At 37.9% G+C, this 20,842-nt stretch overlaps 1 protein-coding gene across 8 annotated transcripts in view; it reads right to left on the bottom strand.

Moving 5' to 3' along the window:
* Nucleotides 1-20,842, bottom strand: part of LOC135208674 (calmodulin-binding transcription activator 2-like) — a 579,281-nt gene that overhangs the window by 70,104 nt on the left and 488,335 nt on the right. For all 8 annotated transcript variants that reach the window (XM_064241109.1, XM_064241106.1, XM_064241112.1 and 5 more), the window contains one exon: nt 8,518-8,585. In XM_064241109.1, coding sequence (XP_064097179.1) covers nt 8,518-8,585 — 68 coding nt within the window. The remainder of the gene's footprint in view (nt 1-8,517; nt 8,586-20,842) is intronic.

Here is a 20,842-nt window from a genome sequence, read left to right as displayed (position 1 = left end):
ATACATATAGATACATACACACGTGTATATAAAACTAATGAAATGAAAGTCAATGTAATATGAAATCTCTCTGAATGTAAAGTAAAACTATAGCAAACACATGAAAAACAGAATCAAGAAGAATCGATATATATAACAACATATAATATATATATATATATATATATATATATATATATATATATATAATATATATATATATATATAATATGCCAAGGCTATTAAACAAAAGAAGAATGATTGAAGAAAACCTAATACAACCAGACAACCAGGCCGAATAATTAAACAATCCTCAGTCGTCAGCTCTAGTCTACACCCTATCAAATCATGCACCTTTAACATTTATTTCACGCTCACTATCTCCCGCATTCTGGCACTTACGATATTTTGTTTCAATATTTCTTCCATTTAGTGATTTCCAACGAGACTTTGATCTACTATGTTAAATATTCTTTACATTTTGCAAAATAACTGCGCTTCGAATCGTAACTTCTATCATTATTATACCATTTCACTATCTATCTGTCTATCTATATATCTAAGTGTATGCATGAACACACCACAATGTTTAAATTTTACTCCAGCCTAGGCATAAAAACTTACAATTGCCAACAGTTAATCAAGAAAAGTCGCCATGTTACCCAGCACAAAATGCCAGGCACAGTAAAAGGTATAAAAGACACTCCAAGCATTCAAGAGGTATTACATGGATAAACCTGCAACCCATATAACTAAACCCAATGGCCATTCTGTACAAAAACAAAGGCCGTTTCCCTGCCCCCAAAGCAAGTGCACAAACACGCACGCTTAAAAATAATTGGAGAAGGGAAGGCCCCTTATTTCTGGGCTAACCAAGTCCTCTGCCAGCAGCGTCCAGATATGCAAGCAAGCAGAAGCAGCGGCAATCCGCAGTAGTAGTGGAAAGCACAGATATTCTGTGCAAAACCCCGAAAATTCGTCCCCCACTGCAAAATCCCTAAACGATCTGACTTGTAAAATTTTTGTCGTTGGGTTTGGCCGCCACTAAAATTTATGTCTGAATCGGTGGTTGAGTGAGTCTATCTTTTTTACCCCTTCTCTGCGCGCGTGTGTGGCTCTTTCTGTCTCCCATCGGCAGTAGTACCAGCACCCACTACCACCAGCAGAAGCAGAATTGGCGCGACCATCGAGTAACGACAGTATTTGTATGCGAGGGACCATCGCCAGCTTTTTCTATCACAATATCATTCCCTTGGATTTCCAGCCACCAGCCGAACATGAAAGGCTCTCGCGAGCTTCCCCCACTTTGCATCAGATCTATATGTACACACACACATACACATTGGTGTGGGTTTTCCATGGAGCTGTTTTCCAATTATATTTATGTGCCTTATCGAATCTCTACAACTGTGGCGACCGTGTCACTGCGCTCCTTTCCTCATAAAACACTGGCAGGAACTGGAGGAGCTGGTTAAAAAGATGGTCATGTAAATTTTGCACTTTTTTTCACGAAAGCAGACCAATATGCAAAGTACTTACTATTCCCTGAAAAAATACATATTCATAAATTATAAATTCATAAATTACCCAAACACAATGAACTTCATAGTCGTTTAAACAACACGAAATGATGTCAATATAGAAGTTCGTATTTTTCTTGGTGACGATGAAGAGAGCGAAAGACAAAAACTATTTATCTCGGGCACATATTGCATATTTTTGGCACGCGCGTGCGTAACCGCACACGATTTAAGATGCTTTCAAGCCATTACAGACCCCTGACCAAAAAACAATTTTTTCCATACTAGGACCTCCTGGATAGACGGACGTTCAGTGCCAATTTTGACAGGGGGTACTACAGAAGTGACCTCTTACTCTCTCGCAATATGCAGCAAACTACTGGTTTCCAGATTTTTTGTTTTTGTATCAGTTATTCGAGCGTGGCCACAGAAAATGGGCCAGCAACAGGATCCAACCCCATGGAGGGGTTGGTGCGTGGGCATGGGTAAATCTCAACTTTGCACCAAGGCCTGAGTAGGATTCAACTCAGGGTTGCCAGGGATAGAACACCTAGGTTAGGTCAGATCAGGTTAAGTTAGGTTATCAGATCAGTGTTTATTTTAGATTAAATTCAGTTATCAGTCCTTGTATACACTTGAGAGAGGACAATAGGAAAGTGGGCCATCCCAAATAGACTTGACAATAGCCAGAAGGCTAACGCCATAAGGAACCACCCAAGGTGGCGATAAAAAGCTTATATAAGATACACACACACACGCACACACACATGTAGACCGATAGATAGATAGATTGACAGACAAACAGATAGAAAACGAAATCTCCCGTAATGCCACAACAACCGTAAAAGAGTCAATGGCGACGCCAGAGGAATTTACGAGAAAATCCCGTAAAACAATGACATGACAAGTTTATGAAGAACCTTCCCGACCCCTCTTATTTGCCGGGATTTACTGACACGCCGCCTTTGCATCCTGCGAACCTTCTGTCTACCTTCATTTCGAGGCAAAAAACATAAACTCTCTCTCTCTCTCTATTCAATGTCTCTGTTGACTTAAGAAGAATTGTGCATTTGGTAGAGTCGTGGGTCGCATCTGAGAGAGAGAGAGAGAGAGAGAGAGAGAGAGAGAGAGAGAGAGAGAGAGATGGAATGTCAGCCCTCGACGAGCTAATGCGCAACCCCGGTACATCAGTGAAACTATTCAAATAGATATATATATATATATATATATATATATATATATATATATATATATATATATATACACACACACACACACACACATGAAGTTGTAATGGCCACAATGCCCTCTTAACTTCTTGAATTCTTTGTTCTTTTTTGGATACACTTGTCACTACAAAGCCTGAAGATCCAAGTTCAAAGAAATTTGAGGAAGAAATTGTAATGTCTGGTCCTGGGAATCACAAAGAGGTCACGTTGCCGACCTGACCTCTTTGTGATTATTGGACTCGGGTTCGTTTCCCAGGACCAGACATTAAAATTTCTTCTTAAAATTTCTTTGAACTTGGATCTTCAGGCTTTGTAGGGCAAGCGTATCCAAAAAAAAAAAAGAGCAAAGAATTCAAGAAGTTAAGAGGGCATTGTGGCTATTATAATTTCATATGCATCCGGTAAAAAAGTGAGCAGTAGATTCTACACACACACGCACACACATACCATACACACACACACACACACACACATATATATATCCTCCAGGGAGGGTAATCAGAAGTTCCCACGGATTCCAGGACCCTGACTTTATTCCTGTTTTGGGAACTTATATTTTCTGAGACTTACAAGTAGGTGTGTGTGTGTGTGTGTTTGAGAGAGAGAGAGAGAGAGAGAGAGAGAGAGAGAGAGAGAGAGAGAGATCGTGTCACCATTTGAGGAAGAACATTCATTTATGCACACTATGCACTGGAGAAATCACCCCCCATCTTGCCCAATAATTATTCTGAATTCTGAATTTCTCGAACTGTAACCTTCTGCCAGAGATCCTGAACTTTGACCTTTTCGGATCTACGTTCTCTTCCTCCATGCCTGCAAGTCTATGTATATGTATGTATGTATGCATGTTTGTATGAATGTATATATATATATATATAAATATATATATATATATATATATATATATATATATCTATATATATATGTGTGTGTGGTGTGTGTGTGTGTGTGTGTGTGCAAGTTTCCTAACATACAATAACGTGCACAAGAAAAAGTAGCACCTTACGTTGAGGTAAAACCTTAGCTTTAAAGACTAAGGGTCATTATGTGGTTTTACCTTTAAGGAGTAAAAAGGAAAATAAGGAGAGAGGGAATCACCAGAGATAAAAAATGTAAAACAACAAAATTAAATATAATAAGCCAATTCACTCATCAAATAAAAATAAATTTACAGAAAGCGTATCTTTCGGAAGACCCTCAATAAAAGAAGCAGAACCTTAAATGCTAAACAAAAGTCTTAGTGATTAATGAGTTAAAAAGCTATTTTGTAACCAATCAAAACTAGCACCTACAAAAAAGAAAATATCTTAGAAGATTACAAACCCGAAAGTAGATTTTGCGAAAATAGAAAACGACATAAAAAAAAGGGCTAAAAACACACACATCGTATCCAAAAAAAATGACGTCACGTTACCACATCCACGAACATTACACGACGCATGCAAATCGTAACAATCATCCCACGCATACCCATTCAAATGGTCACTCTCTTCGAAAACTTAACCCCCTGTCCCGCACATATGCAAAAACCGAATCTTCCTCTCAGCCCGTGGGCCGAGTCCCTATTTGCAACATCAATGCAAAAGAGGCTCCAATATGCGACACATAACACCACGCAATTACGGCAGCTTCCGGCGATGCGCGCAAGGGGATCTTGATTCTCAAGGAAAGGGATCAAATCCTGTAGTTGTGACGGCAGGAGGCTCAGGTTCTCTATGGCGAATTATGTAACCGGAGATAGATGTACAAGACGTCGTTGGTTTGAAAAATTCTTATATTTACAGGCAAACGATTCCTAAATAGTTTTTTTTTTTATTTTTCATTCAAACCAGCTAATACTGATACCTCGTATTTAGTAAGACAAAATTTAATGACGGTTTCATTTTAATCTATAACATAATTGTCGGACATCAAAATACGATGCTCACAAATTCTCTCTCTCTCTCTCTCTCTCTCTCTCTCTCTCTCTCTCTCTCCTCTCTCTCAATCGTCTACTGCTGATATTTTACTGAGTGGTTGATTAAATGCAGTTTTGCCAAGGGATAACCAAATTCCTTGTGAATTTCTGCATAACTTTATCAATTCTTCGAAATGAGACAGATACTAATGGTGTCCGAATAATACTAGGGTCACAGAAAAATAATAGTGTAAAACTGGAAAAAAAATAATGGCCATGAGAAAGCAATTAAAAAAAAACACTAACCCTACTGTTTTAGTATTTTCAGGGATAAATCATGATTTAAATGACGGTAATAAATCCTCTACATTTAATCTATAAAATCCAGACAAGTAGGGCAATAAACGACTCTCATGATCTGAAAGCTGCTTCGTCGGCTAAAATCAAAGACTCTTCTATACTGGTTTAAAATTGTTGCAACCATTAAAAGATCTCTGGGAAAAATTAAAATTCACGATAATTATAATTTTATTTTCCCTAAGACTAAAAAAAAGAAGTGCAAAGTCATATTAGCCCAATTCTATTGCGTTTATCAACTAAGTCAATATTCTCATTATTAATTTCTCACAAACACGTACATATACACATACATATATATACGTATATATTGAAATGTGTTGTTCGGCATGTTGGATGTTATGATTTTTTGCTTTTTCTAGAGTATGTTTAGTTTTATGCTTTGCAAGGAAAGTTGCAGTAGTCGTGTTTTCGTTTATTTAGCTGCAGTTAGTTTAAATGGTAAAAATTAATATGATGAAAAATATTATATAACAAGGCGTCAAATGTTCTAGTTTGGATGTGTTTTTCTTTTATTCTAAAGATTTACATGATCAGTTTGATGTACTTTTGTTGGACCATATTCAAGAGGATGTAATGTTAATAAATGTATATGCTGTGGCTAGTATCTATCTATCTATCTATCTATCTATCTATCTAGCTGTGTGTGTGTGTGTGTGTGTAAATTACGTAAAATTAACCTGACTACACACGCAAGTCAACATGTCCACTGATGCATAAATGTACAGGAATGTATTAGTCATAAAAATTAATGTAAAGGAATGTATTAGTCATAAAAATAAATGTACAGGAATGTATTAGTCATAAAAATAAACAATTCATATACCGAATTCCATCCGTAAGTGGGGTACGCCTCCAAATAAATACATTCCTTTGTCCTTAGAGAACTTCCCAGGAATAAACCCGAAAGCCACACCTCCCCCCACCCCCTTCCATAATCAAGCAGAGTGGTCAGCTGTCTCTCCCTCGCAATATTTCTCTAACTATGGCATAGAATTTTAGAAATCTGACCCAGCTGGTCCCTGGTCCCCCCCTTCCGCCTTCCCCTCTTCCTTTTTTCCTTCTCCCTTTCCCCTCCTTCTTCCCCTCACCCCCTTCTCTTGGCCCCCTCTAAAACTCTGCTGACTCCTACAAACGAAATCCTATTTTGTCAAGGTGCTCCATTGTCTCGTGGCTTATTTTCCAGTCAGATATATCACTGGACAAATTCGTCAGATATGGGGCCGTTGTCCTGTGGTTGGGTGGGTGAGTGGGTGGGGGGGATGGGCCTCCTTTAACTGACTTTCTCCCGGATATTTCTTCCCTTTATTCGAAGTATCCTGGATAAATTATTTCAATAAGGACTGGTGGGTATTTGGGGCAAGGATTATGAATGAAGAGCGTTTCTTACGAATTTGTACACTTTCATTGACATATATTTGTTTGAATCTATTCAAAGTCATCAAAAAAATTAGCAAGTTGGATCTCATGTTTTGTGCTAATAAACACCTGGGAATAACTCAAGAAAATCATGCCCACAAACAACACACACACACATACATATATAATGTATGTATATGTGTATACACACACATATACACACACAGAGAGAGCACGTATAGGTTTGTATCTAATACTGGGGGCAGTGACACCTAGGATTACATACGCGTCTTCAGGTTTTCTTTTACTAGTAATATTAAACATGTTAACGACATTACCAAACTGAAAAACTCTACTACTCCAATCAAAGTAAAGCAAAAATTGTGTCTACTCCTTTTTTTAAGAAAAAAAAAATAAAAAAAAGATAACTTTCTGAAATCATCATGAAATTGAAAAGATTCTTCACTTGCATCCTCTCAGTAAATAAAAACACACTCGCGTAAGTAACAATACACGCGAGCTTAGCACACGTAGACACAATAATCAAAAGAAAAATTTCCCCCATCCAGAAATGAGAATATTTTCCTTAAACTACACGTGATATCAACGGAAGTAACTTATGACGCGCATAAAAAAGGAGACTATAGGACTCCTTCTTTTTCCCTTGGTATTGTGGTAAAGGACCACCATTTCCAAAGAAACAAGCTAGAGAGAGAGAGAGAGAAAGAGAGAGAGAGAGAGACTTTCTGGGGCTTAAAATATGCATTATTTTCCTTATATTGCTGCACGACACACGCACAAAGAGAGAGAGAGAGAGAGAGAGAGAGAGAGAGAGAGAGAGAGAGAGAGAGAGAGAGATTTACTTCTATTGCACATTTGTTTTATTTATCTAACATTGCTACGAGAGAGAGGAAAATTTTTTTTTTACTTCTATCTCACATGAGTTTTATCTTTTTTTTTTATCTAACATTGCTACATCTGACACACAAACGCACACAAACTCAAGTATGCGAAAAGAAAGAGAAAGAATCTCCTGGCGTCTTACCCCGAGAGCTAATTTTTTGAAAACTTTAAATAGAAATTTTCCCCCTGAACAAACGCTGAACCTCCCACAAAAGACTTCCAAGAGGATTACACGGGCGTCACACATACACCGCTTCCAAGACCGCCCCCCCCCCCCCCCCCCGCCATTTATTCCTTTAGTCATTTCATGTCTCCTTTCTAAAAATCTGAGAGAACCGACACGTCAGTGTCCGTGCAGCAATCGTAAAAGAAGAACCGGATGTGATGTCCACTAAATAATTTTTAAGTTTTTGACTACTTAAGTTACATAAAATGGCAATCACCGTGCATCCCTTTCAGACGTGTGTGTATATATATATATATATTCATATACGCGCGCGCGCACGCACACACACACATATATGCTAAAGTTTTTCTTCATTAGCCCCCAATCAGAACTATATAATTCGAAAATATCAACCATTCACGACTCATTCTTTCAGCCATCAACTTTGCATCTACATCTATAATGGCCTTTTTCTGACTTATCACTCCATTAGTAAAGACATAAAAATATCATGGAGACATAATGTATCCCTGTCTCAGACCTACTCTTACACCAAAGCACTGATTTTTCTGTCTTTATATTCTCATGTGCTTAGTCTCCATCAAAAATATGTTTAACCGTTATAAGCAACTTATCCTTACCAATTTTGACGCTATCACATCATCGCTATATATAACTTTATTCTTGTTTTTATTTCATTACATTTTTTCTCAAAATAAAAACCAGGCACAGGGAACAATGAATGATAATATAGATAGATGGTTAAGTACTGGAATCAGCTGATTCGCAAAGTTATTTGCGAGCAAGTATAACAGATAATGCTACCTTGACAAAGGGGCGAATCTAAGAACAGCCAAGGCAACGAAATTAGGAAGCTGTTTCCACAAGGCATTGTTGGGCCAACTCTTTTTATGGAACAGAAGTGTGGATGTTGAATGCCAATGAAAGAAAAAAAATGTTGAAGCTTTTGAGATGAATATACTGTATGCTACGTGAAAGGAAGGAGCCGTGAGTGTGTTCTGAAGTGATGCAATCATTTGGAGAGAGAGAGAGAGAGAGAGAGAGAGAGAGAGAGAGAGAGAGAGAGAGAGAGTGGAATGGTCTCACCTTATTTTCACCTCTTTGGACAGCCAGTCAGAGTGACGGTCGAAGCTAATGAGCAACGAGGCAATTTCCTGGAAAAAGAAAGAAAAGACATTTAGTTTAATAATGACAGCCAATGATTGAAAGATATTAACAATAAATATTTCATATAAATATGAATATAATTAATTCGTGTGTCTGATACATACTATATGTGTATACATATATTCGTATACACACACACACACACACACACACACACACACACACACACACACATATATATATATATATATATATATAGATATTATATATATTTGTGTGTGTGCCAGTGGAAAAATACAAATATAAAGGATATTAGAGTTAATATGAAAGAAAATAAAGACAAAATTATAGATATAGGAATTCAGTCCGCCGAGTAGGACAATCATCATAATTCTTCAGAATCGAACATGAGCAAAGCAATGCTTTAATTCGACCTAAAAACAAAACTTGTAATAATTGCAATCACTGGAATGACAGCATATACAGAACGTATTACAATAACACCTGAATACCAAGATGTTAAATAAACACCTACACAGAAGTCACTGGATCAAAACACGCATGATTTTCTGGGTTGAAGTAATCTTGTAAAATCGCAATTATTTATTTCAATAATAACACCTAATTTCTTTTTTATATTAGCGATAGGTTCTACGTCAGTATTGAATTAGGTCTATTGTGTAATGTACTGGTTTTCTCCCAAATATTTTTCTTAGGGAGAAATGACTGATTCATTCTCCGCACACGCTTACTGAACTATTATTATTATTGTTATTATTTCAACGAAATCCATCTGGGATGGTCCCTCACATGATGACTGTAGAAAAAAATTATCCTTAAGAAATAAATCTAAAATATAAGAAAAACCTTTGTTTTAAGAATTATAAAACTGCTACCAAATATAAAAACTCTCCCTTACCTAGAATAAAACTTATCATTTTATGTTACATAGTTATCAGCATAATTCATATTTGCATAATTTCATCACCGCAACAGTAAAAAAAAAATAACCAATCAACGTAAGGACGCTTCCCTAGCCCCAAGCAAATAGACTTGCGAGCGTAATGGGATACAGATCTTACCAACAAGAAACGATTTGCAACGCAATGAAAGCAAGCAACTACGTCTGTGGTTCCTGCCAGGGGATGTGATGTGTGACGTTCAGCAGGGGAAAGCGAGACAGAACGAGAAAGGAGAGAAAGAAAGTGTAAGATATATCGTCACAACCTTCCTGGCTCGCATTTTCTTCAGATCCGGGAAGAAGTTACAGAAAATGACAAAACTAAGGTTTGGTAGAGAATCAGTAACCGGAAAGCCTCCTTAACCTAGGAAGGGGGAAAATATTTGAAGAGAATGAAATAGGGATACCGAGGAGGAGGAGGAGGAAGAGTAACGTGGCGAAGAGTATGGCAGGAATTTAAGATAAGGAAATTTATGGATGGAAAAGTCATTTACAGGCTATTTTTGACCTAGGTAACCGCAAGTACAATTTGCAACCACGAAGTAACGAGAGCCACTTCTGCAAACAATTTACGAACGAATGACATCCAGAGATGACGTACAACCGACTGAGATTTTTTTCGAAATTCTTAGATAAGACAAAGTCATAAAACTAAAGTGGGAAAGACTCAAAACTAGATAAAGCACAGCAGGAGAAGACACACCAAAATAGTAAATAAACGAAATGGCAAGATGACATATGAGAATACTGAGGTAGGAGCTATATTATACAGACAAAATCTATATATACACAGAGTATACAGGGGAAGGGGGGGGGGGAGGGGAGCTCAAAATGCCTTCTCATGGATTCTGCTCGACTGACTAATGAGCCCGTGAATCTATTTGTAGGGTTATTTCAAATACTTCATCATTTGCTTTAACCCGGTGGTGAGCATATGACCAAAGTTCCCTAATCATGTTCTGTGAAATAACATCTGTATCAGATTCTTGTGAAATAACATCGGTGTCAGAGTCTGTCACAGTCTTGGGTTTCGGTTCTCTTAAGTGAAAGTCTACGCAATCGATCGTTTTTTACTTAATAATCTTATAACTTAAAAGAATTAAACAATTTATTATCGTTACATTTTATGACAGACAAGCAAGAATAAGAATACTTGGGTTCAATACCAGGAAAGGATGGGCCAATTTAAGCACGTGCCATTAAATCCTGGATACATCTGTCGAGCTAAGTACTGAATTAGGTCCTTACAATTTGTCGGTTATAATGGATCGTAAAACTGATTGGGCCCATAGTAGCATGATAACAAGCTGTAATATTCTTTCTCTGGAAACCGTATATCTGCATTAACAGTTAACAAATGAAAATTTTATTAATATAAGTCCAAGTCAATATGTCTTGAACCCATAATGAATAATATTATCAGTAATTTTTTTTAACGTCCTTAGCTTCTCCTTAAGTTAACCCAGGACAGCTGTTCCTCATCTAAAGACAAATTTTAAATATAATGAGCTTTGAAGAGTTTTTTTTTTTTTTTTTGCAAACAGAAAGAGAGAGAGAGAGAGAGAGAGAGAGAGAGAGAAATATGTGTGTGTGTTGTAGAGTCTCTCCTCCTCTGGCGGAGGTGGCCCATTACATCCTGATGATATTCTCGGCTAAGGATCACCGCCGCGTCGTTGAGACCGGGAGTCCTGTAGGACGTCCGCGCCACATCTTATTAACACTGACCTAACGCCATTTTCGGCATGGCATATCCTTCCCCCGAGATGACACTGGGCCCTGATGAAAGCTGCACAATCTCCTGTCGGGAGACATAACAGCGACAGGCACTGTGACGCCTACTACTTCTGGATGGTGTTGCCTTAGGGCGCTTTAACCAACCTCCCCCTCTCCCTGCTATCTTACCCCTTTCCCCACCCCGTCCCCACCCGTCTTCCTCTCAAGCCCTTCGGGTAAGTGGTCTGATATTTCAGTCTTTTCTTGCTCTGTTCATGGAATGGTGTTTCTCGAGTGCGCTAGATCTCTCTCTCTCTCTCTCTCTCTCTCTCTCTCTCTCTCTCTACAGATGCAATATACTCTCTCTCTCTCTCTCTCTCTCTCTCTCTCTCTCTCGGGAAATGAGGAATCTACATATTTCGTCGTCAAAAATATGAGTAAATCTGAACGTTCCGAATGTATGACAAGCAAGCCAATAACCACCTTTCATAAACTTCAAAGATAGTCTTCTTTTAACGGCCACCTGGTGAAGTGAATGATTAATGAATGAAAAAACATGAATGAATGACTGAATGAATGAATGAGAATGAAAAAAGAATGAATGAATAAATGAATGAGCGCAAAAAAAGAAAAATATTCACCTACAATTTTTCCGAATCACACTTCTTTCCCCCTTTCCATCTGAATAGAGATCTAGAGGAGAGATACGTGTGTGTGTGTGTGTGTGTGTGTGTGTGTGTGTGTGTGTGTGTGAGAGAGAGAGAGAGAGAGAGAGAGAGAGAGAGAGAGAGAGAGAGAATAGCAAAGAGTAAAGAGAGGGTGTTTGCGTTTGATTGAATTAATAAGTGTTACCCTGGCTTTCCCCTTTCAAGCCTTTTGGGGATAAACAATTTACTCTCAGCGGAACGCCCGGCTATGCTCTCTCTCTCTCTCTGTGTGTGTGTGTCTCTCCTCTCTCTCTCTCTCTCTCTCTCTCTCTCTCTCTCGCCTTACGTCCTTAACATCAGCCTTGGCTGATTCAATGCGTTCCCAAGACACAGAGGGCAAATGGACTCGGCGCTCACACCTACAAATAAACTGTATACAAGCAATCACATCAGCACAACACACTGGAAGTAAGTGTTTAGGGCGCGGAATAAGGGTAAAGGGAAAATTGAAGGAATAAGGGGAAAAAAGAATAATTGGGAAAGAATAAGGGGAAGAGGAAAATTGGAAGGAATAAGGGTAAGATGGAAATAGCGGGACGAAATACACATTATTAAAAGTGGAAAATTTGTGTAACATTGTAAAATAGAGACTTTACAGGAAATGATGTAGTTTAGTGTAGAATAAGCTGACGGGATAAAAGCAATACTTGGGAATAAAAGAAACACAGGGGAAAAAAACGACAATGAAAGAATAATAAAGCAGGAACACATCTAAATAAAGGATGAAAATGATACACTGTTTAATAGACACTATTCAAATATGCCTTGAACGTCACACAATAATTTTAAGATTACTCAGTTCAGCTTTCTGAATGTCGAGTTGTACATCACGGGAGCTATATGTTTACTGTGATTCGTATTTTACTGATTTTCCTTTCTTGTCTTTTTCCTTTTCTGTCCTGACATTTCTATTTCTGTTTCCTTTTATTGTATTTTTTTCTCTTTTATTTAGCCCATTCTCTCATTTGCCATTTATCTCATCGGCTCCTTTTCTCCGTCGTCTCTCTTAAAGTTTATATCAAATTTACATCAATCTTCTTTTTTTTTCTCTCTCTCTCCTTTATTTTTCCGTAATATACTTAACAAGTCTCTCCTAAATATTACCTTCACTATCCTCCCACCCTCTTCTTTACTCGTCACCTCCATCTCTTCAGTTTCATCCTGCTCCTCCTATCCCTTTCCCGTCTCACTCTCCTGCAGGACAGACAGAGAGAGAAAGAGAGAGAGGCAGGTTGCTCATTAAGGAAGAATTGTGCACTCGGCTACCTCTGTGCCCAGATGACAAAACGTATCAGAGAGACGATGCTTAGATATCCCCTTTCACAATCCAAATCTTCCGCGTTTCAGTTAAATTCAGGACGTTTGTAAAATGTCCCGTTTCTACTGAAAAATGTCAGTTTTAGCTTTCTGTAAAAGAAAACTATTTTGCCAGCTCTGTCCGTCCGCCTTCAGATCTTAAAAAACACTGAGGCTAGAGGGCTGCATGTTGATCATCCACCCTCTAATCATCAAACGTGCCACATTGCAGTGGATTTTACTTTATTTAACGTTAAAGTTTCACGGCCCAGGGCCCAAACAGCATTTTATCGAGACCACCAAAAAATAGACCTATTTTCGATGGCCTCAATTGATTATACGCTGCACAGAATACTCGACTGTTTTTTGCCTGTTTATTGTGCCGAGCAAGGCATGCGCAGAGGGTCCTATATCGGCAGAAATATGAACGTTTATGAGGAGCTCTTATTCCCAGTGAGAAGAATCACACAAGAGTAAAAGTTGTTACTTCCAGTGAAATAGGAACGTTTCATTAACTAAGAATACGATGTCAGTTAAAAGTCCCGTTTACACAAATATGAATGTTTCTAATGTGAAGAACCCCATTTCGGTGGAAATCTGAACATTTCTATTGAGAGAAATCAACATAAGACCAAAAAGCCTCTCTCTTCTGAAATGTCGAGGAAATCAGACATCAGTAAACTATCATATATCCACTGAAATCTGAAGAATTCTAACGATTAAAAGGTCCACTTCCACTGAAATCGGAACGTTTTTACCAGGAAGAATTGATCAGAAGGTCCTGTTCTCAAGAAATAAAAGGCCTTATTTTCTCTGAAGTTTTAATTTTTCTCAATTATATGTGGAGATGAATTAAAAATAATGAAGGAAATTTGGTCTCTACAATTTATGGACGCTAGAGCACGAACAAAGTAGAGTCGGGAGTATGGTTAACAGCCCTCCTCTATAAAATAATCAGTCGTTAATTAAACTTCCAAAAAAGTTTATTTAACTGGTGTGAAGTACAATTGGCCATAATGAAGCCAGAAAACTAACGAGGCCAAAACAAAAAACAATAAATAAATAAAGCAAAAATGAGTACAAGGATAATGACAAAAAATAGATCTAATCTAACAAAACTTTTCCCGTACTATATTATTTTTACAGTAATATCCAATGAGAGCTGAAAGGGTTACGAGTGTATATGTATATATAGATATATATATATATATATATATATATATATATATGTATGTATGTATGTGTGTGCGTGCGTGCGTGTGTGTATGTTTATGTACGTGTGTGATCATGTGTGTGTATATATAAATTCTTCTGTTAAAACAGAATACGTCTCAAGTATAAAAGGCCCGGTGCGCAGTGTGTGTGTGTGTGTGTGTGATTTCATACAATGTTAGTCTAACACATAAAAGCACAGTGCTTCTGAGGTATGTATTCCTCGTGGCTAGACGAGTTGATACGATTTTGTAAAAAAAATAACTACAATAAACTTATAAAAATATTTGTCCATGTATGAGAGAGAGAGAGAGAGAGAGAGACAGAGAGAGAGAGAGAGAGAACACGCTATCGCCTAGACACATCCAACCAATCATTCTAAGATGAAGCATCTGACCCAAAGGAGCGGGAACTACAATACACGTGTGCAAAAGCATCACTTGAAGACGAATGACTGAACCGCCTTTAAAGGACAAGAGGAAAGAAAGAAAGAAAGAGTGAAATAAAAGAAAGAGAGGAAGAAAGAGAAAAAAGAAAGAAATAGAAAGAAAGGGGAGGAGAAGGTGGAGGAGGAAGAGAAGGAGATCTTGTGCACATCCCCACTCGCCCGTAAAATTGGTAACTGTGTGAAATGAGCTGAGAAAGGTAAACGGAGATGACATGAGTCATGAAGAGGAGGAGGAGGAGGAGGAGGAGGAGGAGGAGGGAGGGTGGGGGAATTGGGACGGTGTAGAACAGGCGTTATGCAGAGTAAAAGAAGAAAAAAATCGTCCGGGGTAAAGATGGAATGGCTGAAGTGAGGCTTTGAAAACCACCGAGGCAAGAGATGGGGCGACGGACCACGCTTGACCAATCAGGGGAGGAGGACAGTCACGAGGAAACGAAAAGTAAAAATGCAGCAGGCAAGCGCTATTGTGCTTCTCATGAACAAACAACTAATAAAAATGATAATGAGAATATGCATAACCGGAGTCGCAAATTGCGAGCCGGGAATGATTACGCGACCGTAACGGAGGGATTAAGATGAAAAATCAAGAAAGAATAACGAGCTAATTACAAACAAAGTATGATATTAATTCGCTAAAATAACAGCGATAATTACTCCATCTATCACATCTACGTTATTAGGATAATGTTTTGGTAATCAGGCCGTGAAGGAAAAAAATGTTTTATAGATCACGTGACTAAACGCGCGGCGCAGAATCTCGCAGCTTACATAAACACGCACCGAATACGTATACAAACAAGGGGAGGAAAATGTTCATTCTAACGGCGAGAATGTCGTACAATTACTGTTTGCTCAAGCAATAACTTCGGGTAAACACCCGGACGGTCATTCAAACCCGTGTGTGATGTTCGTACGTTGATGGATGGGTCGTAAAAGAAATTTCTTGGAAAACAAACGATCTTTTTTCAACTTCTAATGGAATTATTCTTATTTGATTATCAAAAGCTCCTTCTTCTGTCAGCCATTCTATTGCTAGTTTCGTTTCTTCGAAATAATTTTTTCTTGAGTTGTTCTTAATAGTTTTTTTTCTACCTCTGACCCCTCTACCCTCCTACCATGCCCATGAGTCCTGACCCCACGCTCTCTCTCTCTCTCTCTCTCTCTCTCTCTCTCTCTCTCTCTCTCTCTCTCTCTCTCTCTCCGCTCGAAATAACTATTTTTTTTTATTGCTTTGAATACCTTTTCAAGTTTCCTTCCTCTAATCACTTTCTCCCACCAAACTCACAAGCTCCATATCTCTCTCTCTCTCTCTCTCTCTCTCTCTCTCTCTCTCTCTCTCTCTCTCTCTCTCTCTCTCCTCATAAAAGTACCTGGGGCAATCCGAGGCGGGTAACCTTAATCACGATCTCGTGCGGTCGCCGTTTCATGCAGCGCAATAATTAAAGCTTAAATGGTCAACTGTTAATTGTTCATCTTCATGTCAGTGGCAAGGGCGAATGCCTTCCACAGATGCAACTACTAAAGCGACACACATGCAACCTTGCCCCTTTGCATGCCCCGGAAACATTCGCTCTTAAAAGAGGGACACACTGGCTTTAAGGATCATTTACATCTCACTTACGGGCTTAATCTTGACCACCCCCCCCCCCCAACCCCTACACCTCCCCACGTTCCTCCTCAATCCCCCATCACAATCCCATCTTATACTACTGCTCCTGCTCTGCAGGTTCGTCACAATTGCTACGATTGTCCTTGGCTTGTCAAGAGAAAAAAATGGGGAATACAATTTCAAGGTTACGTGATGCCAAGCAGCAGCCTAAGAGAGAGAGAGGAGAGAGAGAGAGAGAGAGAGAGAGAGAGAGAGAGAACCAAACATTCCCAACAAACTAACTTCCTGTGTGTGAAGAAGTCTCTCGCGTGAGGAACGGCGGCATTCGCAGTTCGAAAAAGGAATCTTTCTCTCTCTTGGCGAAACTCTTTCTGTGTCTTCCCGTCCTTGAGATTCAATAAGAAAAAGAAGAAGAAGAAGAAATTGATGAAAACGAAAAGAGATAAAAAAAAATAGCACAGAGAAAAGGGGATGTCTGAAAAATCTTTAACCCCAAAATGTGTTAAATTCGAGTTCATCATCTTAGCTTGTTCTTAGAGAGAGAGAGAGAGAGAGAGAGAGAGAGAGAGAGAGAATGCCTTTACCTTAAAACCCACAGCTGTCAATTTCTTTACAAGGCATTTTTTTTCACTGCGACAAATCCTTCCCATTCTTGTATCTATCTTTCAAACGTTCGCAAACGCCTCTTCCCCAAAATTCCACTTTCAGATACTTTCACTTTCTGGACGCGAGGTAAACTATTGGTCACTAAAGTTTCGACTCTTATCACGCCCTTTTCCCTCTCATCCCAGTTCCAAGAGGAGGAGGAGAAGGAAAAGGAGGGGGAGGAGGGAGAGTATGAGAAGTGAAGACGACACAACTCGCGCACAGCCAGCCAGCCAGCTAGCTAGCTAGCTAGGTCTGTGTAGCCAGAGACGGTGGCGGTAACAGTAGATTAGATGACGATATTGCTAATGACTGAAGCAACAGCTGGCTTCAGAGCTGGTAACAACAGATGGACTAACAGATGTTGTGGACGGGAGGACGGACGACTAGACCTACTGTGACTACAAAGCGAATTTCTTATTCGATGTCAGTACTATAGTAAGAGAAACTGCGGTGGTGAGAATCACGTGTCGTAGATAAAATATGTAAGTGATATTGGAAATCGTGATTTTTATAAATTATTAAAGATTTATCTACTCGCAACGGGATTAAGAACATACAAGATGGAACATTTAAATTTATAATGAAGGACGTATCAAAAGGACTGGTTTAAACCAATCCCAAACTAGTTTTTAAAGCAAGTAGAATAAGTTTGGTTAAAAACACACATGGAAAAAAATTAGTTCTGAGAACGGTTTTTAAAACACTCCACTGTCTACAGAAAAAAGAGCAATAATATTCAAATATTCAAAATCTTTACGCGACAAAAATGAGACCTTGCAAATCCCATGCCCGATTTTATTGGCTTAAAAGTATTTGGTGATTTTTAGTGCATTTCTTACGGTGGAAACTGACTTTAATTTCCATTCTAAAAGAAAAAATGCAATACTAAGCCTCAGGATCACTTTTGCAAAATGCTACAGTTCTATCCAGATTGAAAGAAAAATGAAAAAGAACCTATACAAGGAGTTAAAAAGGAACGAGAATAGTTGAAAATAAACTGCACTGAAAATAAAAGACAAAGAAAAAAAGCCGTGACATAAAGGTACCTGAATTTGGGAGCTAGTGGGTGAAAACAACCTTTTTCACATTCCTAGACATATATTACCAAAACAAAACAAAAATTCTAAGTACCTTCTTTTCCCCCATAAAAGCACCATTCGCAATTGGTTTCCTACGCATAAATATGTAAATAATAATAATAATAATAATAACAATAATAATAATAATAATAATAATAATAATAATAATAATAATAATAATGAAATTCAGTATGTAAATCTCTTTTATATAAAGAATATAAAACCAATCAGCATACAAGGGCATAAAGGAGTGTCGCAAAAATGAGAGAGAGAGAGAGAGAGAGAGAGAGAGAGAGAGAGAGAGAGAGAGAGAGACTATCAATTCAATACCACAAAAACAATGGAGGCAGCATACATGTGTGACATTTATGACAAAGCAGGGCAGCTGGGGAAGGGGGGGGGGAAGGGAGGGAGGAGGAGGAGGACAATACAAGGACGGGTGACCCTAAAAAAAGAAACTACTCCTGTAGAGAGAAAGTATCACATTTTCACGAAAAAAGAAATCACACTTTCTATGTAAACAGCCCAACAAATTCCGACGGAAGTGGAGTTTACTAGGGCGACGATCACCCCCAGAAGCAATACTATACATTAAAGGATGAAAGCAAGAGAGAGAGAGAGAGAGAGAGAGAGAGAGAGAGAGAGAGAGAGAGAGAGAGAGAGGTCAAGTGAAATGTAAAATAAGGCAAAGCTTTTGAGAAAGAATAAAATGTAAACAAGGTCAAACGTGAAGAAAGTGAAGCTTCTAGAGAGAGAGAGAGAGAGAGAGAGAGAGAGAGAGAGAGAGAGAGAGTAAAAAAAATAAAACATAAAAAGCCAACGTTCTTTGAGAGAGAGAGGAGAGAGAGAGAGAGAGGAGAGAAGAGGAGAGAAGAGAGAAGAGGAGAGAAGAGGAGAGAGAGGCGGGGGGAAGGGTCTTGATAATTTTTTGGTAGTAAAAAGAGAGAGGAGAACAAGTGAGAGAACCTCTTTAATTACTTTACTAAGTATGTAGTGCCAAGACACTAACGACGCCACTAACAACTGAGAGTCATAAGCCGAGACAGCCCAATGCCCGGAGATACATATTATTATGGGGCATAAAAGTTAAAATATATGACGTCACCGAAGGAACAAAGGGGGCATTTTCGCCACCGCTCGCATTCTTGAGACAAAGTCACTTTTTTTTAGCACACGTTTGCCTAAACGGTATGTATGTGTATGTATGTATATATATAATATATATATATATAATTATATATATATATCATATATACATATATATACATATATATATATATATATATATATATATATATGATATGTATATGTGTGTGTGTGTGTAATATATATAGGTAATCAACACACAACCAGGTATGGAACAGAAATGAATTTCTGACTTACTTCGGAACGAACCCAGGTCTCTCTTTTCATCTGAAAGAACTGGGTTCGATCCCCACGCGAGTCAGAAATTCATATAATATTATATATGAATATATACTATATACATATGGTATGCAGACAAAATGCCGGTGGACATAATGTCGACGGATATAATGTCGATGGACAAAACATCGACGGACAAAATGTCAACCTTTGTTCAGGTAGGACAAAATGTCGACAAAAATAATAATAATAATAATAATTCAGTGTTTGTTTACATATTTTGTTTACATATTCCATCACCGGTAGTTGTCTTGGAAGGCAGAATATAACATATGTTAGAATCAACGAAAGACTGAAGAACCTGATCACAAACTTTAATCCAGATCAAGGGATCCAGTTTTTAAGAGCAGAAGCTCATAATTTCTAATACTTTTTAGAATTATGTTGTTTTTAATAGATAAATTTTGTATTCATTATATTTTTCTTAACACTTTTTAATTGATTATATTGCTTTTAACAAATTTGTAGCTCGACAACTGAGCCATCTTGTCATTCATCAAAATGCGATTGACTGTCAAGATTGTTTATTTCGGAACTATCATTTTAACCAGTATTATTATGAATGAATGACAGAGTAAGAAGAATAAATAACTAAATAAAAGTTGTCGTCGACATTTTGTCCATCGACATTATATCCGTTGACATCATGTCCGTCGATGTTATGTCCATCGGCATTTTGTCCTACAACCATTATATATATATATATAATATATATATATATAGATATATATATATATATTATATATAATAATATATATATATATATATATATATACACCCACATGATATATATATACATATATATATCTATATATATATATATATATATATATATATGAGAGAGAGAGAGAGAGAGAGAGAGAGAGAGAGAGAGAGAGAGAGAGAGAGAAAATATTCATAAATGGGTTTCTGAGACCCAATACAGCAAAGAATGAAAATTAAATATCATGGATGGAATTCCTTTTAAGGCCAATTGCACTACAAAAATAAATCACAGTTTCACTCTATACCGAAGCAAGATCTATTTTTACCAAGCATAAGCAGGAAAATTGTTATACCACCTTGAGATCTTGAAGATTTCATAAAAAAAAAAAAGAGTAACAAGCAATGCATTTATGCGCCTCAATGAAGGATTTAGTCAACGTGCGCACAAAAAGATGCTTTAATTACGAACTACAAAAGAAAAAAAAATCTCCAGAAAGGGTA

This window comes from Macrobrachium nipponense, chromosome 35 (genome assembly GCF_015104395.2).
Source record: "Macrobrachium nipponense isolate FS-2020 chromosome 35, ASM1510439v2, whole genome shotgun sequence".
Taxonomy (NCBI): Eukaryota; Metazoa; Arthropoda; class Malacostraca; order Decapoda; family Palaemonidae; genus Macrobrachium; species Macrobrachium nipponense.
The sequence above is the reverse complement of the archived record's forward strand: the minus strand, read 5'-3'. Positions and strand labels throughout refer to the sequence as shown.